The 25,979-nt window shown below is 38.3% G+C and overlaps 1 protein-coding gene across 1 annotated transcript in view; it reads right to left on the reverse strand.

The window, feature by feature from the left end:
• Positions 1-10,513: 10,513 nt before the first annotated feature.
• IL1RAPL1 (interleukin 1 receptor accessory protein like 1) overlaps positions 10,514-25,979 on the reverse strand; it is a 1,353,681-nt gene continuing 1,338,215 nt past the window's right edge. Inside the window, exons 10-11 of the mRNA XM_019419745.2 lie at positions 17,913-18,083; positions 10,514-17,464 (exon numbers count right to left, since the gene is read on the reverse strand). Of these exons, the coding sequence (XP_019275290.1) occupies positions 16,746-17,464; positions 17,913-18,083 (890 nt within the window). The 3' untranslated portion in view covers positions 10,514-16,745. The remainder of the gene's footprint in view (positions 17,465-17,912; positions 18,084-25,979) is intronic.

Consider the following 25,979-nt stretch of genomic DNA (forward strand, 5'->3'; position numbering starts at 1 on the left):
ATGACCTAACACTTGGTGCATTACTTAATTAATATCTATAGATTAATTTGCATTTGTTCATTTCAAAAAAAAAAGGCATTTCAAAATTTAAGTGAATTTCACTCTTTCTTGAATGGGGAAGTTTCTTCGGATAAAATACCGTGAGTTGATTATTTCCACAAACCTCTACCTTCATTCTTTTATAATCATAATCCATATTTACTTTGAAAATCACCCCCAGAATGAAACGACTGAGCCCAATTTCAAACAAAACTTTGTATTTGACCTGTATGAACACAGGTTTGGGCAACTTTCCTTAATGGTGTCTCAATTTAACTGCAATTGTATTCCATTTGGAATCTCTCTGGGGTACACGTGGCATTTTGTTAAGACTTCTGGCAGCCAGGTGCTTGTAGTTCAGTTGATAATACATCCTTCTCGATGGAGGAGTTCAGAGAGACTCTGTTTAATTGTACTTTCTGCTGCTTGCTGCTGTGTACAAAAGAGCCAAGTAGGGAAGGTTCATCTTTTCTTCTCTGAGGTGCTAATTTGCATATTTAAACATTCTGTGCATGCTCTCCCAGCGCTGCTCAGTGGCTAATGTTTAAGCATATATTTGCATTTGAAAAAAAAAGTTGTGAAAAGAAGGAAAATATACATTTGATCAAAGAAATGCTAATGAGAATTTAACAGTGCTTCAACTTTTCCATTCTCGTTCAAAGTGTTGGTATGGCCTCTTGGCTAGAGAACTATGTCTACAGTTCCCAGTTCTGGGGACTTCATGTAGGAAACAACTGAATTCTATGCGCTCCAGAATCTTTATCTAGGAAGTGATCCCTGAGGACTTTGCTGATGGAGGTTTGGTGACCTCATCACCTGGTGACCTAATCCCCTAGCTGTTCCTTTGCTCCTCTAAGCCAAGTGAGTTTTGACTAAGGTAAGAAAGAACCCTCACAGGAAGGGGCAGAAAGAAGAGAGGATTTTCTGCTTCTATGTTTCGTTTCGTTTAAATCGGGTGGTAGTAATGAGCATTCAAGATTAGACAGTCTTGGTTAGATACTGAAGGCAGCTGTAGACTTCCTATCGTTCAAAGGCCAACCATGTGGTGGTTTCATGAGGTGAACCATAGGCTGGACTCTAAGCAGAGGCTTTGACCACGCACAGTCTATCTTTCTCATTGATTCTCTGGTAGTCCTTCTCCAAAGATGGCCTCCCAAAATCAGGCCTTCTGGAATTCATGCCTTTGTGTGGTCCTCTGCCACAATCAATCACAATGTATCTGACTTGACTCACTTTAACCAACAGAATGTGGTGGAAGTCAGGCTGACCCTTAATTCCTGGCTGCCTTCACTTTTGTACTTCTGGGAAACCTGAGGTGCCACATAAGAAGTCTAGTACCTCGGTGGAGAGTCCATACGGAAAGACCTTGTGGAGGAGCCAAATAGAGTGCAGAGACCCTGAACTACATAAGGAGAGAGAGAGGTTCAACTATCCTAGCCTTCTGCTCACCCTCTATATGACTCTATTCCCATCTGTAATATGACCACAAGTGCATGAGACATCCTAAATGAGACCAGCAAAAGAGCTGCCCAGCTGAGCCCAGTCGATTCATATGAGAGGTAATAAAAGGGTTATTGCTTTAAATCACTGGTGTTTGGGGTGGTTTGTTACACAGCACTAGCGAACTAAATCAGTGCACCTCTCCCAGGCCTCTTTGCCCGTGTCTCTCCTTCTCAACTCTTTTCTTGCATGTCATGGGGAGGTGAGACATAAGAGACCATTGCTTTGGTTTTTGCCCTAGTTTGTAGGCATTGTACAGCCACCTTTGGCCTTCTTCTGCCCTCCCCCCAAGAATCGTACAGCACTAATTAGCCCACTGCTCTGATACAGCTTATCATAGCTGAATCTATGTGTTTTGGGTTGGGTTTGGTTTTTCTTGTGACTGACTTGGTGCAATGCTTAGAGCTTTGAGGATAAATGCTCTTAAATGCAACCTATTAAAGTCTTTCTTGGACATCAGAGATAAAGTCCAACTCAAACGTGTTTTTGACGACGCAAAAAGAGAATGAAAAGTAGCTACAAATATTTTCAGTTATTAAGACAAACAGAATTTTTAAGTCTAACCCTCAGCCTGCTTTTAATAGCACTAGCTACCCTTTATCACCTACTGTGTACTCTGGCTTCTATTTATTACTTCTAACCTGTATCCACAATGACCCAGCCATGGGTCTTTGCTTTTTCTTATGCGAACACACCAAGCTCATTCTTCCCTCAAGGTCTTTGTACTAGCCTGTCCTTTGGAGTGAACAGCAGTTAAGGCCAGACCTTTTCCTGGTTGTCCCCTACTCTTGATTCGAGGTTCAGCTATAATTTCCTCTCTTGCAAGTCGCCTTCCATAGCCACTCTATGTAAATTAACCTCCCCAGCTAGATACTTCCTATCACATTGCTCTAGTTTACATTGTCATTGCACGTATCACTGTCTGATATTTCCTCAATCAGGGACTTGCCTTTTGTATCGCTTCTTACCAGAGATTGAAACCCATGGGTCACGAATATTGTCTGTCTGATTCTCTGGTCTGTCCCCAGCCACCAGAACAATGCCTGGCACCGATAAAAGAATGAAGGAAGGAAGGAAGGAACTCTTACAACTTACATTCGGGGAAGGTATTATTGTTTCCTTTGTTTTTTTTTTTTTTCCAGATGTGGAATTTAGGAGTAAAAGAGCTCATGTAACATGCTCAAGTTTTCTCTCTGTAAAGTAAATTACTTATTTGCTCCTCACCCTATCCTGTTGTCCTTCCAGGGCTTCCCTGCCATCAAGTTAGCAGATAAACAACTCTGTCAAGGACAATCTTAAAGAGGATCTAGAAAAGGACAGAGATGGGCTGCGCAGTAAACAGCTGCTCTCCTCTGCCAGAATCTCAAAACAAGCTTTAGGAACATTTCTCTGGTGCCTTTTCCCCTACACATTTTAAGAAGTAAATGAGGGCTATGATGTTTAATCACAAAACATCGTTAGCTCAAATCAATAGGTGTTAAAGGTGTGAGGGACTTATTTAACAAAAAATAAAATGTTGCCCAAAAGTGAAAGTTAAGGTTACCTTCTGAGGCTGAAAGTAGGCAGAGCTTAAGAAGATAAGCTGCCCAACGCAGATATTTACAAATGGAAGGCTGAGAAGTTCTGTTAACACCCATATTCCAGGCAGCAAGAACAAGTCACCGCTATACTGCCATATTCAAAGCTATACTATTTAATGGGAGACTGAGGGTCATCTGGGAGTCTGAAAAAAGGAAACATCAGTAATCAGAATTTGTCTCTGTCTTTCTAGTTTTGTGTAAAGAAACCACCCGGAACAGAGGCTTTGAATAGCTGCTCTGTCTCAGTGGTGCAGATAGACGCATCGTGACGCTTGGCATGAAGTTCTTTCTGCTAACTTCCTCTTTAGGGCGCTACATTTTGCAAACAAACTTCTAATTATGATTTGGCTTTTCTACAACGTGACAAAACCGTTCTGGTCTTCTTGTCCACTATTAACAGTTGTCATTTGCTTTGAAGACAGTGTCTTGAATGCCTGATTAGCCTGAGTCTATATAAGAGAGAATGACCATTCCTAGGTATGTTAAGAGAGCTAGGCTTAGACAACTCAAGGGCGTACTTTCGGACTCTTAACCGTGGAGGCCCACCCAAGTGCAATGCCCGTAGTCCTTCCCTGAGCTGCCTCCCTGAATATGTTGATGCTATCACGGTGAAGTTCCATTCCATAACCACAATGCAGGCCTAGAACTGTGTCTATGTGACAACCTACCAGCGTTGGAACAGGGCTGCTGGGAACATTAGGGAAAGAAAACAAAAACAAAAACACTGAAGACCCGGTGGGAGAGGTAGAGGAGTCAAGGTTAATTTTTTTCTTCCTTTTTTTTTTTTTTTTTTTGATAGAGATTAAATAGAACAAAGAGGAGGATTCTATGTTGTCAATGTAGCCAAATTCTTAAGTGAATCTGAAGACAAAAATTCACATGTGTGAATGTGTTTGATTCAGTGATGTCATAAGCAGCAACAGAGGGAGCAGTGAGACAAAAGGGGCAAGTACAGATCAATTTTTTCGTTGTCATTTTCATTGATCTAAATGCTCCTTTCCCTTTCTAAATAAATGTCCGTGATACTTTTTTGAGCGATCGCATCCACCCACTCTAGATTGGAGCATTTCCCCTGGGTGTGACCTTAACGGAGTAAAAACTACAAGCTATCACACAGATCCTCAAAATACAGAATAACTGTGCATCATTAAGAAGTAGCTATACTTACCATGGGTATAGGAACATCTGTGATAAACCAGAAATTAGATTTTCCTTTTAATGCTGTTGGCCTCTTGGAAGAAACACACAAAATTCTGTATCAGTCCAACAGTTTTTCTGTACCCCATAGTGCTTGCAGGTATGATACCTTATGTCCAAAAAACAAATGTGGTTCTTTCTTTGGTGGTCTTGTTACCAGTAAAGATGGCTCATTTTCAGTTTCTGCATTTTTGTCTTCCTTAGAAGGAGTTTATAGAACCTCCTTAAAATCACTTATTGGATAATACTTAGAAAAGCATATATGAAAATTCACACATCCTATCAGGGTCTATTATCGTCTTAAATGATGTAGCCTCTTGTTTTAATCTTTAAGAGACATTTTTAGCCTTATAGATACTCCTTGGTCCCCAAACCAACTCAAAATCATATTTCTTGATTTCAAAGCAGGGCATCTAACTAAATACAGGTACGTTATAAGGAGATATATATTATCATATATTTAAATATTAACCAGCACACCGTTTTTGTAAATATGTTCTTTCTCATAAATCTTCTAACACTTTTAGCCCAAGATGTGCATTCGTTAATAGGCAGGTACAAATAGGACTTTTGACAAATTGAAGAATTTTCGTCATGTGTTAGTTCTAATGTCATAAATATTTAATAAGTATGGGGTGCTATTAACTTGTCTTACTCTCAATTTTAGAAAATAAATATGTCAGACTGAAGCATGAAGAATAAACGTTCTCCTAAAAACGACATTTTTAATATTTTTCTTATAAGGGATCTACGTTCATACATCGAATAGCAAAACACAATTATAAATATTTGTAGCATGATACTCACAGAAATGGACGTTCACTACCGTTTTCAGGATCTACCGGCATTGATTAAAAGAAGTTTGCATACGCAACTTATTCACATTGCTTTATTTTTGTTATTGTTGTCGGTATTATTCACACACACAAAATATTCAAGTCATCATATCCTTGCATTTAACCAGTGAAAGAGTAATCTGGAAAGAAAACATTTACAAACTGGACACATACCCTGTTTATTTTCTCTGAAAATTGCACTCCATAAAGCAAGTCCATTTTGAAACCTTTCCCAGTATTATACAAAAATATTCTTGTGCAAGTAATAAATTTATCTTTAAACATCCAACTTTTTGAAATTGAAAGCAGTCACACCAAAAGTTAGCATTGTTAATTTTTAATCTAAACATAGAACACTTTGTGCTTGTACAAACGGCTGTTATCATGTGCTCGTATACTCATTACATGGATCTGGCAAATATACTTTGCCATTATGCATGAAATTATGTAAAAAAGTATAATCAGTGCAGAACTTGCCTATTTTTAAACAATGTTCTTTAACCATCCTCATCGGTATTTGTTTATATATAATTTCTTTTTGGAAAAAATTTAAGGCAAGTGCAATCAAAATTACAAAATCACTATCTCTATTGCTAACATATGCAGCATTCATATTGAGTGAGTGATCTCCTTCCCTCTTAAAATGAAAATACAAAATGCTAAGTATGTTACGCTTGCTACAGTTGGTTATGGGACCCTACCTACAAGCCATAGTTAAAACCTTTAGAGATACCAACATCAACGTATACTTCTCTAGTGCTCCACCGGCAGGAACCTCTGCTACCCTCGCCTGTAACATCTTATCCCATGTCCAGTTTTCTCATGAAAATACCCAGCAAGTTATTCAGCTGCCCATTCTGAAGATGACTGCGAATACAAGTTCACCCCGTGGTGTAGAATACGTAAGGTGCAGCACTCATAAGTTTGTCAGTTGTAACTGTACTTAGTTCTATTGTGTTTCTATCTCACTTCAGGGCTGGCATGGATTCTGTAAAGTAAAAGAAAACTAAAAAAGAAAACGTTAGCGGTAACTGTATTTCTAAAGTTAGGCTTTGCTGAGGACATGTTATTTGCTAAGGATGTAATTTAAATGGAATCTGAAAAAAATAAGTTATTTCACAGCCCTGGAAAAATAAAATCGACTAAAAGATAGGAAATCCATGGTAATAACTTTGACGCTTTCACCGGCTTTTCTTATGATAGTTGCTGAGCGCAATACCTTCCATTTTTTATAAATAAATAATTCAGGGCTACCATGTAATGGAAAAGTAGAAAATGGAAACAATCACAGAATTTTTCTGCGAAAAGCAAGAATGAGCTGACTCTCTCCTTTAAGATAAAATGCATGTCCTTAAAGAAAAGTTAGTTGAACAGAAACCTGGGTATTTATTTTTAGTCTGTGCAAAAATGATCACTGAGTAATTTCTTGACGGAGGGCATTATCTTGGGAACTCATATCACTGTTTATTTAATGTCGAGCATGTACTGATTAAGTTTATTTAAACGTATTACAAGTGTGTGTTTTTAATTAGAGTGCACAGACATTATACATGCAGGCACACATGTATGTTAATCTAGCTCACTAAATGCTTCGTGTTGCCAAAGTTGACTGTTTTGAGCTGTCGTCCAGATTGTGTTCTGAAAATAAATCAAACTCGCTTGGTATATTGTCTCTTTTGGCTTAGTGTAGAAATTTAAAAAGGCTGTGTTGCACTCAGTAGGGTTCTACTACTGCTGAATATTATTTTTTGGATCTTCTGGTTTTATAAAACCATAAACTGTAAGAGGTCAGTCCTATAGTGGCTGTGGAAGTCACTAGGATATGGGTGGAAAAGGTTAAAAGAATTCTCCAGAAACTCTACGATACGGCTACTCCACAGTTAATGCATGAGAATATTTTCTCCTAATAGGAGCCATGTCCTTGAGACGTTCATGAGAATCAGACATCAAATAGGACCTTCGTCTTAAGAAACAGAAGCGACAAACTTCACTGGTCATCATTCCTGGTGTAACAAAGGACATAACGGTCAATATTAGTCCAGTGAAATAAATATACGTGGCTGAAAAAATATTGCCAGTATAAATGGTTAAGGTGTGAAATTAAGGACCGACTGAAGTTCATCGTTGTGTAAGTTGTCATGTTGCTGAAATAATGCAAGATGGGGCATTTAACTTATCATCTCACAAAGACTTAACTAAATTTATGGGCACTGCATGGATATAGTCTTAGACTTTACATCATTCACCAGAATAGGGGTCACCAAATAACGTGATTGTAAAGATTTCCCAGTGTTCAATTGTTTTGGACGGTGAGCCAGTAACCTATGCTTGTAACAAATGCTGCGAGTGATTCTTACGCTAAAGGATGGTCGGAAAAGTCTTCATTAGAATTCATCTTTCTGTGAACTCATCGTTAACATGAGGGAAACTAATTGTTCATTAAGTCCAACTAATTTAACAAATTTGATGTCGATGCCTTTATTTTCACAATCAATATCTTTGGTAGCCCTAATTTTGCTTTTTTTCTTCCTTAAGAGAAACACAAGTGACAACAGACCTATGTTCTCTAAGAGGAATGTGTTCTTAGTTAACGCTTAACTATTCATTCATTTATTTTTCTTCTATGCTGGGGCATTTTTTGAAGTCATGGATTTCATGAAAAAGTTGGACTCCATTTTTTTACTAGTTCTTTTTTTCCCCCTTCTTTTTGAGATATTCTCAGATGAAGTATAATTGTCTATATGTAGTTCGTTTTTTTTTCCTCAGGACATCTTCATTGTGAGTGCTGGTGGACAAATTGGGAGAGATTGTTAAAAAAGGAAGACCCAGTTTATGGTAACATTTATCCACCGCAAACTTTAATCTTGTATTCCAAAGAGTGACAGCAACTGTAACGACAGAAACAACAAATCCTACAGCTTTGTTTCTCAAAGAGTTGTCTGTAGGCCTTCACATTACAATCACCTGGGAAGCTTGTTAAATAAATAGATTCCGGGCCTCACTCCAGGACTATCAGAGTTAAAGTGGAATTTCCATTTTTAACAAGGCTTCCAGGCAATTCTTCCAAAGCCTAAAATTTGTGACCCACCCGTTCGGCTCCTATAGTTTTCAACTCTGCTGTTTTTATAGAATTACCTAGAGACTTCATTAAAAAGCAAGACAAAAGATAAGAAAACCAAAAAACCCTAGCAACTAACAATGGGGACAAAACCCAGACTGGTTTAATTTGAATCTCTGGGACTCTTTAAATCTTCCCAGGTGATTGTAATTGCACCCAGGTCTGAGAAGTATGACAACAGGCCCTTTGGAAGGACCCTCTGGACAAACGATTTCACCCTTCGCCGAGCCTTTATGTCGCAGTATCCAGTGTACCAAAATCGTAATCTCTATTCATACCTTAGAATGTTTAGCAATCCATTTCACCTTTTACTTCGGAAAAGTGTGCTGAGGCCCTTTAAAAAAGGATTTTCTTTCAGATGTCAGTTTTCAAGTTCATAATTGTGTCAACAGCTCTTCATTGCCAAGGACAATTAGAGTACTAAGATATCTCCTCACTTAATTTAAACCAGTCATTTTTATAGGTTTTTGGCATTTTCTTCTACTGTTTGGGGGAAGCTTTCACCTTTTATTCGTTTTTTTTTTTCTCCAGAAGTTCAAATTTGACTATCTTAGCAGTTTTTCCTGAATCCAGTCATTCATGAAGCATCTTGATGACTTTTGCCATTTATCATCTTTCCTAGACGGTTACCTGTTTTTTTTTATTTGAATCATGTAATTATATATCATTCTGCCATATAAACAAAACTAGAACAGTACCCCTAAAGTCAAGTTTGATGTATTATGTAGTTTTTTTAATCCTAGCATATATTCAATCAAATACATAACTATTTCAATAATAACCTCCCTCTGTGTACCATCTAAAACCAATTGACAGTTCACTGAGATAAAAATTCCTAATTTAAGCAGACATTGACTAAAATGCTGGTCAAATTTAGATGTTCTCTCTTCTCCAGGATTTCACCCTGCCCTCCCCACACACATCAGTATCACTGGGCACGAAACAGTGATTGATCAAGGAATTTGTCTGAATTACTCTTACAGGCCATAGATAAACGCTAAAAATCCCACGTAAGTGATCGGGTTACGACCATTTTAATTCTCTGAATATTTAATCCAGTCTCTGTTTCTGTTTTTCCCATAAACATAGATTTGATATCAATTAGAAATCTTCTAGAAATAAGATGGTCCATGGGTGTCAGTCTTTTAACCACCTGTCAATAGTATGAGTGTAATTGAAACTTCCTGAGAATTTAAATGTGTATATGTAAGGTGCACAAATAGTCCCAGATATTCTTCAACTACAGGGTTTTCTCTCCTGATATTTTTAATAATGGGTCAGGTCCTAGTGTTCACAATTTGAAATACAATAGGGGAATTATACACTGAGTCATAATCTGTATAACACTTTACTTTTTCAGTAGAAGTTATTTTTTTTTCACATTTGAAAAACCCTACTGAGGTAGAAATGACTTTATGAAATTTTAAATATATTAATTACTCTGAAATCCAACCTGAAATAACCTTACGGGGTTTTGACAAATATTCCTTTCCATTTTCATAATGATTTATTTTGGCGTCATCTTTGATAAGTGTTTCTTAAAATGCTGTCCTAAGATAGGAATTCTGCCTAAACAGCCCATTGATTCTAAGAGGTTTATGGTTGTTCACTTATTACGCTTGTGATGTAAAGATTCACCACCATCCCCCTCCCCCCAAAGAAATAAATAATAAGTTTACTTATCTTTAACATAAAATGAAACGTAAGGCCAAAAAACATTTCTCTTTAGGAATGACTGTGCACTAGAAGCAGGTGCAGACAGAGTAGAAAAATAAGGTGATTAAAGATCTTGGTCACTTTAAAATATTACCTGAGGGGACTTTATTTTAAGGTTGTTATGTGAGTAGTACCTTAAAAAGCAAGGAATAAAATACCTGGGGAGCAAGAAGTAAGGAGGAGAAACAGCATTTCTGTTTCTCCAAGGACGTTATGAAATAGATGAGGGAAAAATGTAGAATTTAACCTTGAAACAATCATTAATGTGCTAATGACTTTTAAGTGATCAAGTTTGTGATTCAAACCTCTCCATAATCCCGGAGTGAAGAACAGAAGAGGGATTGTACGTGAACTTGATTTTTTAACAAGGTTTTCTTTTTGTTCAGCCACTTGGCCATGTCTTAAGTCCTTTCTTCACAATCATAATAGGAATTAAGTCTAAGAATTATAAGCTTATAGAGACATAAACAGAGAGGGAAAGAAAAGTTTAACAAGAGTTATCAAATTAACGAAGGTACTTACATATGTTCCAACAACACATTATTTAATTTATTTTCAGCTATAATCAGGTAGAAACCAGAAGAAACATTTGTAGCTTAATAAATAATTTAATTTCTTGAATTTCTATGTAACATATAAATTTATTTTTACAGGATATATAGAGAGCATACTCATAGAGAGCAACAGACTTATGAAACGACTATAAAACACAAATTATAATTCAAGTTTAAAATTTCTCATTTTTACACGTGTATTTGTCTATTTTCCTATTGCTAGTCAAAGCAAAACCAAATATATAGTTGTAAGTATTCTAAGAAAAAAAAAAGAGCGCCTCCATCACCTACGCGTGAGTTACATACATTCTAGATTGTACAAAATCAAAGAGGGTAGGCAAAACTAAAGGGAAACACTATGTAAAATGCACTTTTTACTGACTGTTGAACATATCTGAGAGTGTCTGAGTTTAAAATTTGACTTGAACACCAGCAGAGGAAAATGACTAAATTCACTTTCCTACTTGGGTTCCCTCAAACTCTGAAAATGTAAAAGTTTTTACAATTCAATAGCAGGTTATATGAACATATCTCCACTACTTTGGCGGAAAGAACACACTAAAAATTCTAGTTACCAGGAGCATATGCTGCAAGGAATTTGGACAACGGTCCATGTATCCTAACATAAAGATGTCTTCATCCCAGGTGAGAATTAACCTAAAACACTCACAGCTGATCTCCCCAAATTTAGTCTCTCATTGACTAGTAAGGATAGATCCAAATTACTTTGCCACATGTTCATGCACTATGTAATATGTCATTTTACATTAAATCTTTTTTTTTTTTTAATGACCAGCATGCCCTTTGAAACTTAAGGTTATCTGGACTATGAAGATTGAAATTTACACAACATCAATATTACACATAATAGTCTCAAGTTCATGTGCAGTTCTTCGGTTTCTATTCATTTAGTAGTGGAGGGAACACAGTGTAATGATTTAGAGTGATTGCCTTTGTTAAGAAAGAGAATACTTTTCAGGCTTGTGGACCCGGGGGGATGCATCAATGAATGCAGTGAATGGTAGGAAAACAACAATGCCTTACTTCACTAAATACAATGAACAGTTCAGAAAGAGGAGTTTGTCAGTGGACTCAGAGACTACTCAGAGGGACATTTACTAAAGGGCAGGAGGAGAATGTTCTTTTTATATATCTTACTTGTCTGTAATAGAGAGATGTTTTCTATTGTGAGACTGGAAGAAAGAAATGATAGTCGATGGAAGATGAGAACTGAGTCCCTTCTTAGGGCATTTGCTAATGCATGACTGAAGTCTGATGATGAAAAGACACACGAGATTAGGACTGAGATTAACTCATCATCATCGTCATCATCCTCCTCCTTCTCTTTACTCAAACTCAGGTCGTACAGCTCGTTGTGACAGTATCGTCATTATTAAAATAGCACAAACTTTCACCTCACTGCCAGTCCTGAGTAAAAAGCGAAACTAAATCACCACCTCACTTCAGTTGATTTCTTAACATTCATCATATTGCTCCGAAGTCATATCTTAAATCCTGAAACTGGCAAAAGCACAATTGCTGAAAATCAAGCGTATAACCAATTCTAAATCCTGGCACAAGGAAATGAAGTCTCTTTGGAAAAACACGTCAAATGATTGTTTCTTTTACTCCGGTACCGGACTATTTCTTCTTTGTTTTGCTGTGGGAAACATGAGTCAACTCAAATCATAAAGGAGTTTCAAGAAATAAGGCATCATGCCAAGTCACGTTTCACATTCCTCCAAAACTATCTTTTGAGTAACTTAGGAAATGAGTAAACGATCAGAGTAATCGAGCCAATTCTCATTTCTCCGGGCACAAATTACCTGCCGTCCTACCCATTTTGTTCTCACAATAGACCAAGTCTCCCACAAAGTCTGGGCACGTTGGGAGAGGAACTGCCTCCGTTTGTTAAAAGAACGGGAATCATTCCCTGAACTGCCATGAATGAAGGTGAGGAATAGTAGGCATAGCAAAGCTGGCAAGATAGGTGCTTTATGCCAATGACAGTTTCTGAGACTATGCCCTAAATCCAAACATCAATAGCTTTTCAGAAGCCGGATGTCTTTGAGACACACATCCGGGAAAACCCAGTTTTGCACACATTCACCATTTTGTCTGGAATCTCAAGGCCTTCATTATTTCCTTTAATCCTTTTTATGGACTCAAAGTGTCCGTGAACCTAAGTTTAAGGTCTGTTGACAAGGATAATCAAAATTTGGCTATCAACGACTTTCTTTGCTCAGAATAATAAAGTGGGAAGTGCTCAGGATAAAGCGAGAGACAGCTCTGCTTCCATGGACACGCTCCTCCTGTTAGGGAAGTCAGTTGCTTCATCACCTCTTTGTAATGCTGGATGGACTGTTAAAAATGTTGTTCAGTGATAGGGAATACGTGCCCGTAGGTGGGATTTCTAACCCATTTAATAATATTTCACCTTTCCGAATCAACTACGACAAGGATGGGAATGATGGCCGAGGACATTCGGATCAGAGACAGTAAGGGGTTTTCCTCTTCCGTGCCTGCGTATTCTCTTATTCCATTCAGTCATTTCACCTGTGCAACACCGATGGTCTCCTTTGGATCTCACTAAGCTTTCTTCTGAGACTAAGGACAAACTTAAGGTAAATAGAAAAAAAAAGAAGAAATGAAGCACAAGATGCAAAAAAATACTTCTTGGAAAAAGGAGAACTATGGTATCATTCCAGAATCAGAGCATAATTTACAAACATATGAATTCATGTCTTCCTAGAGATGGTGATCTTAATTTACATAAATGGTATCTGTCAAAGTTAATGACTATTCTAGGATAAACAAAACTCAGAGTTTAGGGATTGGCTCTGAGTTAATATTTGCTCTCGTTATAAAATGCTAAATAATAATGAAATAAGGAAGAAGCGTGTCCGATATGGAAGATTAGGTCGATAGGGTTCAAATATATAGATTATGAAGGAAGTAATAAACCAAAAATGGTTGACTCTTGGAACAATCAGGTGTTCAGCTACAGAGATGTAGTAGGTTCAGGACTCTTAACTCATCATGTCTTAGATTTATTTCACAGAATTGATCTAAACTTAAATCAGCTGGCTGCAGGAGATACAAATTTCCGCTCTGCTCATAGGAAATCTAAGGAATGAAATACAAATTAAATACTCGAAGATTTGAGCACCAGTATACGGGGTAGGACGCTCATAGGCAGCAAGTAGAGTTTACTTTAAAGAACCAGATGGACTTTGAATCCATAACGTGTCACTCGGAGCCCGAGCAGTGAATGATGAAAAACAGGCAATATCAAACATCACACGTGTCCAAGTCCAGAAGCCCATTCTCTCCCTCAGCCTGGCTAACATAGTCACACCTTCAACTGTATTTTTACAACTAGGATGTTCTCCTTCCCCACGGTGCCCACCGAAAAAAGAGAAGGATGAAACCTAAGCACTAGGGAAAATACCTTTGTTCTCTTTTTATTGTGAGTTCTAACATAACTTTTATTAAACACAGAGCACGTGAACACATGACAGCATCCTTCAGTTCTCACACGGAGCTGATAGAGGAATACTTGGGAGGAATGTTACTAAAGCCCTAGATAGCTTCTTCTCCATTTGTTTTCTTTTTAAAAAATATGACAAAGCATTAGAGGAAAGAAAAGTTTCTTAAGTTGTGAGAATATCAAATATTACCCATCAATCCCTGAATCATGCTATTCAAAGTGCTTAAATCTACACTAAAAATAGAACAAAAAATGTACTCCCGATGCAGCTAAATTAACACCTATGGATGCCTAAAATATGACTGTGGTCTGATTACTTCCTCTATACACTTCCATCGTGCACTTAAGAAAAATTAAAAAACAAAGAAATCAACCAGGCCATTGCCATGTTTGCAGTTTTCTGAGCACTGGGGGAGTGTGGAATCCAGGCCAGTGAGGTTCACTGGCACCAGTCCCTGACAGGTGTCCGTAGTACAGAGGAAACAATGGCCTTCTTGGATTCTGAAAATAACCCAATGTGCAAAGCTGACAAAGTACATGTGTCCTTGCAGCTTCCGTTCTGCTTTGTGAAAAAGTGACACAGGTCCAAGGGGAGCATGGGAATGAAGAACAGATTGGAGAGAAGGACCCTGGGTGACTTGTCAGGGAAATAAACATTTTAAAGCAAATAAAAAGCACTGCACATCCCAAGGCTCCTTTACCTTGTCACACAAATACTGAGACCTTTGCCTTGTTGCAGAATTCTTAGGCTCATCTCATACATTTGCAATTCGATCTTACCCTCCCAAATGAACTCTTTCGAAGTTTACACTTTTTCTTTTCCTTTTTTTTTTTTTTTTGTGGCCAACTCACACCTTTAGTATTGCGACCCACACTGTAGAATTGTTTTCTCGTTATATGGTGGTAGGAATAAACCGAACATACGATAGTCACTACACGAGCCCACAGACGATGACTGGAATGGAGGTTTCTACAAGGAGTCACTAAAGTAACGTAGTTCTATATTCGTGTTTTCGGCACATCGATTTTTTTTTTGTTAACTAAAAGCTACGTAGGTAATATTTCCCTTTAACAATTCCACCCTCTGCAAGTTCCTTGATGATTGATTTTGCATTATCTTCACCATGAATATTGTATTAGCTGCTTATGCCATTGGTTTCAAACATAAAGCTAAACGGTAAGGGATGAATTTCTTGGGAGCATCAGCTTTCTGTTTCTGAAAGATAGAATTACACAGTTAAAATAAAACTAATTATTTATACAGTAAAATTATTTTAAACACTTTCTCATCTAATTTAAAAACTATTTTGCGTAAATAATGTTTATTTTGAAAATATCGATTTCTGTTGGTACTCATATGCTTGACCTCCTGAGTTCTTCTATAAACACTTCGATAGTAATAAGCGTTGCTTATGTTCACAAACTGAAACCGAACACTTGATTCTGAATGTAGCATTAAAAATTAAATACAGTGAATTAACATTTAAATACAAGGGGACCCCATAATAAGTTTCACAGATCTGTTCTGACTCTTTAGAAAATAACATTTTGTATCATACAAGGTGACAAAACATATTTGATGACACATCCTGTCCTTCCCTTTGGTTTGGAAGCCTTCAATGTAAATTTCATTTCGACTGGTGTTGATTCACCCTTTTGAGTTAACTTGCCTGGCATTTGCACATAATCTCATTTGCAGAAAAATTATAGAGGGAAAAGAGGAAGTAGAATATTAAACAAAAACAGCCACAAACACATTCATGCCTTTCCAGGAAGTGATCAAATATAGGGCTTGATTTTTTTTTTGTTTTTTTTTTTGTTTTTTTTGTGTGTTTTTTTGTTTTTTGTTTCTTTTGTTTTGTTGTGTGTGTGTTTTATATATATATATATATTTATATAAGGGTACATCAACTCATTTAAAAACAGAAACAACACTCTCTCCCCCATTTTCATGCCCTTGATCTTCTCTTCTGAGCGCTCTGTAGTGGTCACTGTCAAGTGACTAGCACACTTCTGGGTCTGGAGTGTATTCTGACGAGCAGTGAATTAAACGTTAAGACAGTTAGACCCACCCCCACCCCTCCTCAGAGTTTACACATCATGCCGCCATTAGAAGGGTAGAGGTGGGGAATGAGGTGGGACAAGGAAGAGATTCAGGGCTCTGATCGGCGGGGCCCTCCTGTGAGTGAGTGTTCTTCTTATCTTTTTTTTTTGTTTTCCCCAAATGGCAAGGCCCGCATTCGTTGCACTGCTCTCCGGAGGCCCACACGGCCCTGCTGATCCCAGGCAGAACCCAAGAGAGGATCCGGTGCTCCTTGTCCCATCGGATAGATTTGTCCAAGCACCCCAAGGAAATGTTAAAAGCAAAAGAAAAGCAAGGAAAGAAAATAAAACCCATTCTAAAACTAAACTAATGAAGCAAAAAAGGGTTTTCTATCTATACATAAGTCTCTTCTTTAAAAAAATGTAAATTTACAAATTCCAATGACATATAAAACAAAGTCAAAAAATGTAATGATAAGAGACATGGTAAAACAGGAAGACACTGATGCTACAAAGAAATTGCCAAAAACATATGTACAAGACCCTGTTTTTCCTCGTGTTCTAGAGATTGTAATGCATGTTTTTAACAGCAGCAGTCGAGGATTTAGTTCCAGGCACTGGACTGCAGACTCCACTCAAGCTCCCAGGGACGGGGTGTCCCTTGCTTTTCTGTCACCAAATCACACTGGATATACTGGTCTCCCTTGGCAACAGCGGCAGGATGGCACTGTTTGTGTGGGCCTCATCTGGATTCTGCTCCCTGCTCGATTTTGTCTGTGGCCGCTGCCCGTTGATGAGTGTCATAGGGATGTTACAATAGGTATGCTGATTTCCTATGGAGGTAAGAGGCAGGGTGCCGGTAGGAGGTACGTCATACTCGTAGCTTCGGTAGTAGTGTTTCTGACGCATTTGTGAATGGTACGTGTTGTGAAAGGTGGAACGGAGATCTGGGTGGGCAGTGGCTAGAGCTGTGGAGGTGGCCGCGGCCATGGAAATGGCCGAGACAGTCTGCAGCTCCCCAAAAGGCCCCTGCTCGCTAACATCTAAAGCCTGCTCGTGTGTAATGGGTTCTATCCTCTTAAAAGGCATTTCATATTGTAAACGTTTCCAGAACTTAGAGTTCAACTTGTTGCATTTTGGTCCGTGCCATTTAATAACCGTCAGGAGCTTGATGGTGTGCTTGAGGGCTTCCACCTCCTGGTAGTTCATAATCCCTCGTAGTTCACTGCATTCGATGAGTATCACTTTGATTTCTCCAGTTACCAGCATGTTTCGAAGTCTGGTCTCCAGCTCAAAGATGCTCCAGCCCCTTCTGACTACGTAGTTTGGGGTCATGACAATAATCAGCCTCTTGCTTTGATCTACACACCTCGCCACGTCTTCAATGTAGGCTATAAAAGAGAGAAGAGTTTATCGGAATGAGTGCCTCAAACACCTGGCCCCGAAGGCCCCAGTAGCTTCTCTCTCACACATTAAATGAGAATTGTTGCTCGGTGGGTAATACCTTGAGAAGATGACAATGGCCAATGACCACGCTGAATAGAGTGCGGGCTTTGCTTTTCTCAATGTTGGAAATATTTTTCCGAGTTACAAATCTCCCATTTGTGTCTTTAAGTGTCAAGGCTCATAAAATGAGATGCTTTACAGAACAATGAAAGTGGCTCCTCAGGGGTGTCAAAAATTAAGTTTCATATGAATACATAATGACATTTCTTTCTTGAGACACTGATAGACACAGTTTTTGATGTAGAGAACCAAAAGTTAAAATTCTGCCTAAAAAATGATGATACACAGACAGACCAAGAATATGCACACTCTCAACTGAAAACATTAACTTACTTCCAGTTGGGATTAAATCTCTGTCTGGTATAAACAACTTATATCCGTAATGCTTTTCAAGCATGTCAGGTAGGATTTCAAGAGCAAAGCGTTCTTCTTCTCCAGTCTCTTGATTCCACTGGTCAGGATCCACTTTGGTGTATGATAAATAGGCATCATAATCTTTATTGTCTGTCAAAAACATTACAGAGTAAAGTTGAAGGCACTACATTCCACAGAAAACAACAGGACATGAAAACAGTCAAGTCTTTTCAAAAACATCTCTAAATGTTCTGCTTCGGGGAGACCAAAGACGGAAGTCTATTCATTTCCAATAAGAAGTCAATAACGCCAAATATTCTGGAACTAATTTGGAGGTTACAAACTCACATTTTTATTTTTGTTGTTGTTGTTGTGAGGACAGTAGTAAAAACAAAATCAACAACAAGAGCAATGAAATGTTAACTTCGGACATTTTTGATGCATGGATGATGGAGCATCTTGACTGCTTATAAAAGGCACATAACTGAGTACTATGCTCTTACTCTAAATAATTGTACATTCAACTAATCCTGCCTTTGGCCATTTTACTCTGTTGAGAAAAAGAAAACTGCACCTGGCTTGACCATAGAGGAATGATATTTTGATGGTGGGTACTGTATTGATTTTCTGTTGGGGAGAAAATAAAAGCTTGGAATTATTAATTTTCTACTGGGAGCCAGTTCTTGGATTTGGGGAATGAGAATGTTATTATACTGAATTAGTTTAGAAAGCCATATTTTTTTGCTGATCTCTGTTTATCTCACACGTAAAATATTGCCAGATATTTTTTATTATTTGACGATAAGAATAAAAAATAATTACAATATAAGTGAATGAAACTTAGTTCTCAAATCTGTTTCTTTCCTCATTCTTTCCCCTTTTTTACATGGAAACTCTTTAAATATTTGATGACTACTATCATGCATTATCTTTATCTTAATTGTTTAACATTAAACATCCCAAATTTCATATTGGTTGTTTCTAATTAAAATAAGTCACTTCTCTTCTGGACAGTCTTTCATTCATCAGTTGCCTTTTCAGAACGTGATTATCCAGATTCATAATTCACCTCAATTCTAAATACTATCAGTATGTTGAGCTTACCAAATATCAATATCCTTAGCTCTCTTTTGTACTTCCCTGATGATTGTCAGCGTATTACTCAGTTATCAGATCAAGTTGAATCGAAACATTCCTAAATTTCAGAACAAAATGAGCTTTGTATTTGGCCCAGAAAATTTAAAATGTTGGGGCTATAAAACATCAAAGATAGATGGACATCCTTGACCATTGCTCTGGGTGGCTTTGAGACACTCCTTTTGACTTGATGACACTATAGCTCACTTTCAGAGATTCATATGGGTGTGTTCATTTCAGTAGTCTGACAGTCCTGAGCCAGCTAGAAGTCATTTTATAAGTAAAACTTGTCAGGGCAAACTCAGAAAACTGTTAACTGTATCTGAAGTTAAAACAGGTATGTAAGAAACTAACAACTCCACTATGGGATACCTGAATGAAAATCTTTAGATATACAAGACTTTTTAAAAAAAATAAAGCAGGTTTCAGGTTGGAAAAAAGTCTAGAAAATAGCAATCATCCAAACATGCCATATTTTGATACTTGGTATTTTCTTTATTCTTCAACCAGGAAATAGCTCTACGTATTATAAATAAAATTCCATTTTCACCAAAAATAATAATTATATTTGCTATAGCATGTCGACGTAAACAGTTTAGTTGAATAAGAAATCATAGAAAATAGCACATAGTAAAGCTAGTATGTAATACCAGTTAATATTTAATTAAAATTTCCATGCATTAGATATTCACAAGCCATATCTATGAGACATAAGTCTTTCTTTACAATATTAATCGGTAGCTTCCAATCTAGTAGGCGATGTAGACAGCTCAATGGTTTATTTCTAGGGGACAAACATGTTGCTAAGAGTAGTAAAGGGGTCATGGCCCAAAGGGAGTGTTCCTTAAACCAGACTGTGGATGGGAGAATGATTTCATGCATATACTATTTTTTTCTTAGAAGTTGTTCTCTTCCAGTTTGCTACAAGGCACTATAACATGTTGAAGTTTGCCCAATTCTGGGGAGCCTAATGACTAGATCCTCATTCCTAGCCCTTTACCTTCTTTAAGGTTAAAAATACTTGAAAATCAGGGGCACCTGGGGAGCTCAATATGATAACTGACCAACTCTTGATTTTGGCTCAGGTCATGATCTCATGGTGGGCAGATCAAGCTCTGGCTTGGGCTCAGCACTGGCCGTGGAGCCTGCCTAAGATTGTCTCCCTCTCCTTCTGCCCCTCCCTTGCTTGCTTGAGTGCGGCACATGTTCTCTCTCTCAAACTGAGGGTTGAGGCGTGTTGGGTGAGGGGATGGGCTAAATGGATGATGGGCATTAAGGAGGGCACTTGGTGGGATGAGCACTGGGTGTCATATATAAGTGATGTGTCACTAAATTCTACCCTTTAAAAAAATTTTTTTTAAGTTTATTTATTTTGAGGGAGAGAGGGTGCAAGCAGCGTATTGGCAGAGAGATATGGGAGAGAGAGAGTCCCAGGCAGGCTCCACACTGTGAGCGCAGAGCCTGATGTGGAGCTCGAACCCATGAGCTGTGAGCTCATGACCTGAGCTGAAACCAAGAGGCAGACACTTAACCAACTGAGCCACTCAGGTGCCCCTGAATCACTAAATTCTACTCTCGAAATCATTATCACACTATATGTCAACTAAATGGGATTTATTTTTTTTTTAACATTTTTTTATTTTTTGGAGGGCGCCTGGGTGGCTCAGTTAGTTGAGTGTCCGACTTCAGCTCAGGTCATGATCTCACAGTCAGTGAGTTCGAGCACCCCGCCTGTGCTGACAGCTCAGAGCCTGGAGCCTGCTTTGGATTCTGTCACCCTCTCTCTCTGCCCCTTCCCGGCCCACACTCTGTTCTCTCTGTCTCTCAAAAATGAATAAATGTTAGAATTTTTTTTTAAAAGAATATATTTTTTATTTTTTTAATGTTTATTTATTTTTATGTTCATTTATTTTTGAGAGAGAAAGAGAGAGAGTGGGGGAGGGGTAGAGAGAGAGGGAGACAAAGAATCTGAGGCAGGATCCAGGCTTTGAGCTGTCAGCACAGAGCCCGATGCGGAGCTTGAACTCACAAACCGTGAGATCATGACCTGAGCCGAAGTCGGACACTTAACTGACTGAGCCACCCAGGTGCCCCAACTAACTTGGATTTAAATAAACTTAAAAAGTAAAAAAAAAAAAAAGGGACAAAAAATTGAAAATCATATCAATATGAACACCAATAAGAACAGAGCACTCAGAAGAGATGAAAACAACTGGTCCAATGATACTGGTAAGTTCCAGCTTGATATCACTGTTGCTTACACGATACTGTTTCCCTGCCTCTTCCATGGACATTGCTCTTACAACTCATAAATGCTATTGTTCCTCAAGATGTTTTCTGTGACCTGCTTCATTTGTCTCTCAGCCTACTTTCCCTTAAAAATCTCCTTTCCTGGAGCTGCTGGGTGGCTCAGTCAGTTAAGCATCTGAGTTTGGCTCAGGTCATGATCTCATGGTTCATGAGTTCAAGCCCGGAGTGGGGCTCTGTGCTGACAGCTCAGAGGGGATTCTGTGTCTCCCTCTCCCTCTGCCTCTCTCCCCTGCTCACTCTCTTTCTCTCAAAAATAAATAAATATGAAAAAAATTTTAAATCTCTTTTCCTCCTTTGACATCAATAATCACATCTATAGATAATTCCCTAATTTAGATGTACAGTCCTGTTTTCCTTCTCAAGAACTAGCTACTATACCCCACTTTCACCTGTAACCTGGACCCCTTAATCTGGATGCTGACAACATAACATGCTTCTGATCTCATGCTCTGTTCTTCACCTTTTATTTCACTGTAAGGTTAATAACATTACCATCTTACTTCTTTATTCTCCAAATGTCAGATGTATGTTCCGCTTATCCTTTTTAATTACTGATAATATCATAGGCATTCATTGGTAAAAGTCCTTTGGATTCTATTTCCAACCCAGGTTGGGTCCTACTCATTTCTTAGCTGTTATAATTCTATTTTAGTAGGTCTTCCTTCTGTTTCTTTCTCCTTCTGGCCCATTCCACATACAGTTGTAAAATTTATCTTTCCAAATATCACCACTGATTATGTTTATAGTATCTTGGAAAATATTTATGGCTTCTCATTGCCAAAAACCAGCAGCCAGATCTGTAGTGAATTTCTTTTGAATTTGAGTCTGACATCTTTGACTTGGAGGTGATCTCTTTTCTCATGTATGATATTATTGTGCTCACATCTCTTCTTTTTTCTTTGACTACAATATCCTTGACTGACATATGCCACCAGGGCTTAGTAGATGCTCAAACCGAGTGTGTTAATTAAATAAACGAATAATCTTTCATTTGGGTATCACATGACTTCTATCTTAATAGCCAGTGTGGGGATTTTCTCAAGACCTGGACTGTTTCCTAGGAGAGGTGGCTTTGGAGATATACACTCCATGCTGCCTGGACTCCTCAAGGAATTACTAGAAGCTGTGGGGTCAGCATTTAGCAAGGTTCCTTTGGAATAGTCTTAAACTGTAGTTGCTCACTGTGGCTGCACAGAAGACTTTAGAGTCCTTGTAAACTCCTCTGAAAAAGTGGTTGTCAGACTTGAGTATGAATGACTACAATTTGGAGGGCTTGGTAAATATGGATTGCTGGGCCCTACCTTCAGAGTGTTCCATTCAATATTTCTAGAATAAGTCCTGAGAATTTGCATTTATAGCAAGCTCTCAGGTGATGCTGCTGCTGGTCCAGGGACCACACTTTGAGGAACTCTGCTCTAGGACAGGATGTAGACATCCAGAGGGCTCAAAGGTATCAAAGAACTGCAGTCAGCTGACGGTAACTGACCAGAGAACAACAAAAACTAAACACTGCAGCATTGGGTCCATCATAAATGGGGCAAATACTTACAGGGGATGTACTCTAAACAAAAAAGCTGAAGCTCCACACTTCCATCAAAAAGAAAATAGATTCTTGCCTAGAATAATATATATATTAACCATATTAAGCCTAAATAAACCTCAGGAATTGGTACTAAAGCCTCAGTCACTTTTCTATCTTTTTATGTCATCTGGACAAATTTATAGTAGTTAACCTAATATCTCTCAGGTCAAAAGAAGTTGCTCACATGCAGATAATCTTGGTAGGAAACGTGGCCCAAAAGCCCCTTCCGAAAATCTGCATCTTCAAATCAACGGCACACTTGATTGATATCTAATTCCTCTCTTTCCCCAGAGTCAATGTCAGAGCAGTAATGGGCTAAGCATTTATTTACTACCAGAAGCAAACTCCTGATTTGAAAGTTACCAGACTGCAAACGTCGTGCCAGATACCATACTAAATTCAGCAGTGTGTTCTGACTCAAAATCATTTATATTGTACGGTTTCTTCTATTCTCCCAATTACCAGACAAATATGAATCTTGGGTAACACGTCTTCGATTTTGTTTAATATCTGTAAGCACATAAACTGGCTAGTCTTTATGTGTCTGAGCTTTATGTGATTGGAGAAACTTTGAAAAACTGACATTTTTATAACCATAGGAAGAACAAAATTATGCTAAGGTTTTTAAAGAAAAGGTCTGTGATATTTTCAATTCAACATAAGTTTATAAATAGCTTAAAAATGGTTAATCATAAGAGGGTAATGCAAGAGTATATTTCTTATTCTAAACTTTATTCTTTAAATTTTATTTTCTGTAATTGAAACCTGCGACTGGAATTCTGTTCACTGCAGAGATGGAAAACAGCTGGTGTACGTACTCTTTGCAATAGTTTGCACAAATTCAAATACAGTCATTGATTTACTCTTCCCATGACTTTGAAGCGATTCTGATTGCAATATTCAACAAAAAAAAAAAAAAAACGAACGACAGGAATGACATCAGCAAAACGGACAAAGAAAACATCCATGCATAAATCCCCTCAGCCATGGTCCAGGGCAAGTCCTGCTCACCCAGGGACCTGGTGGGAGTCACATCTGTCCACACCGTGGTAAAAGGGCCACTGACTAAAGACCCAACTATGCACCCTGAAACAATTATCCAAGCACTGCCCTGCTGAGCAGGATCCTAGAGGCAGGTCCATACGCCCAGGTGCCAAAGAAGATCCTAGCCCACCCGAGCCCCTGGTAACAAGCTTTCCAAACATGGACCCTGCTGCAGACCCAGCAAGAGCCTCAAAACTGGCTCCAACTTAGCATGGCTGCAACTCTGGAGGTAATCCCACTGGCTTGGGGAACAGATCGGAGAAGGATTTCACCTGCTGAAATCATTCTGTAAAGACTACAACAGGTATTTGTTCCTTCAAATGCACAGACATCAATGCAAGGGTACATAGATCATGAAGAATCAGGAACTAATGAAGTTCCATTAACCAACCCCAAAGAAATGGAGATCTACAATCTGTTTGACAGAGAATTCAAAATAATCATCCTAAAGAAACTGAACTGTCGAAATCTTTCAGGACTGGAGGGAATGGGGTAAAAAATTCAGAGCGATGAAAGTTAAAAACGTCAACCAAGAATACAAGAATGCTATATCAGAAAAGTAGTTCTTCAAAATTAAGGAGAGAGAAAGTCATTCCCAGACAAACAAAAGCTAAGGGAGTTCATCACCACTAGACCAGCCTTACAAGAAATGCCAAAAGAAGTTTTTTGAGTTGAAATAAAAGGACATTAAGAACGTGAAAACCTAAAAATATAAAACTCAATGGTAAAAGCGAATATATAGTCAAATCCAGAACACCCTAATACTGTAATGGCGGTGTAAATCACATACATTGACTAATCTTTTTTATTTGTTACATTTATTTATTTTTGAGAGGCAGAGAGAGACAGAGCACAAGTCAGGGAGGGACAGAGAGAGAAGGAGACAAAGAATCTGAGGCAGGCTCCAGGCTTTGAGCTGTCATCACAGAGCCCGACGCAGGGCTTGAACCCACGAACCATGGCATCATGACCTGAGTTGAAGTCAGACGTTTCACTGACTGAGCCACCCAGGTACCCCATATATTGACTAATCTTAATGTGTCTGAGCTTTACACGACTGGAGAAACTTTGAAAAATTGATAAAAAAAATCACTTATATCTCTAGTATAAAAGGTCATGAAAAGAATATTAAAAATAACTATAATTATTTGTTCTAGTTCAGTGAAAAATACTATTTTTTTATGTTTCTTTTATTGTTGAGAGAGAGAGACACAGAGAGACAGAAAGGGAATAAGTGGGGGAGAGGCAGAGAGAGAAGGGGACAGAGTTTCTGAAGCAGGCTCTGTGCTGACAGCAACAAGCCTGATGTGGGCCTCAAACTCACAAACCATGAGCTGAGCTGAAGTCGAACTCTCAACTAAGCCACCAAAGTGCCCCTATTGGCATTTTGATAGGGATTGCATTAATTCTGTAGATTGCTTTGGGCACTATGGACATTTCAGCAATATTTTCTCTTCCAATCCATGAGCATGGAATGTGTTTCCATTTGTTTGTTGTCTTCAACTTCTTTCACCAGTGTTTCATAGTTTTCCGAGTACAGTCTTTCACCTGCTTAGTTAAGTTTATTCCTAGGTAAGTTTATTCTTTTTGGTACAGCTGTAAATGGGACTGCTTTCTTTATTTCTCTTTCTGTTGCTTCATTACTGGCGAATAGAAATGCAGTAGGACAAATAATCTAAAATTTGAACGGAACAACAAAAGAACCTTGAATAGCCAAAAGAATCTTGAACAAAAAAACAACCAAACAAAGGTAGAGGTATCACAGTTCCAGATTTCAAGTTATACTGTAAAGCTGTAGTGATCAAAACTGTATGGTACTGGCACAAAACTAGACATATAGATCAATGGAACAGGATAGAATGCCCCCAAACAAACCCATGACTATATGGTCAATTAATCTTCAACAAAAGAGGCAAGAATATGCAGCGGGGAAGACAGCCTCTTCAACAAATGGTGCTGGGAAAACTGGACAG

The sequence above is a fragment of the Panthera pardus genome, unplaced genomic scaffold, assembly GCF_024362965.1.
Source record: "Panthera pardus isolate Hobbes unplaced genomic scaffold, ASM2436296v1 HiC_scaffold_27, whole genome shotgun sequence".
NCBI classification, from domain to species: domain Eukaryota; kingdom Metazoa; phylum Chordata; class Mammalia; order Carnivora; family Felidae; genus Panthera; species Panthera pardus.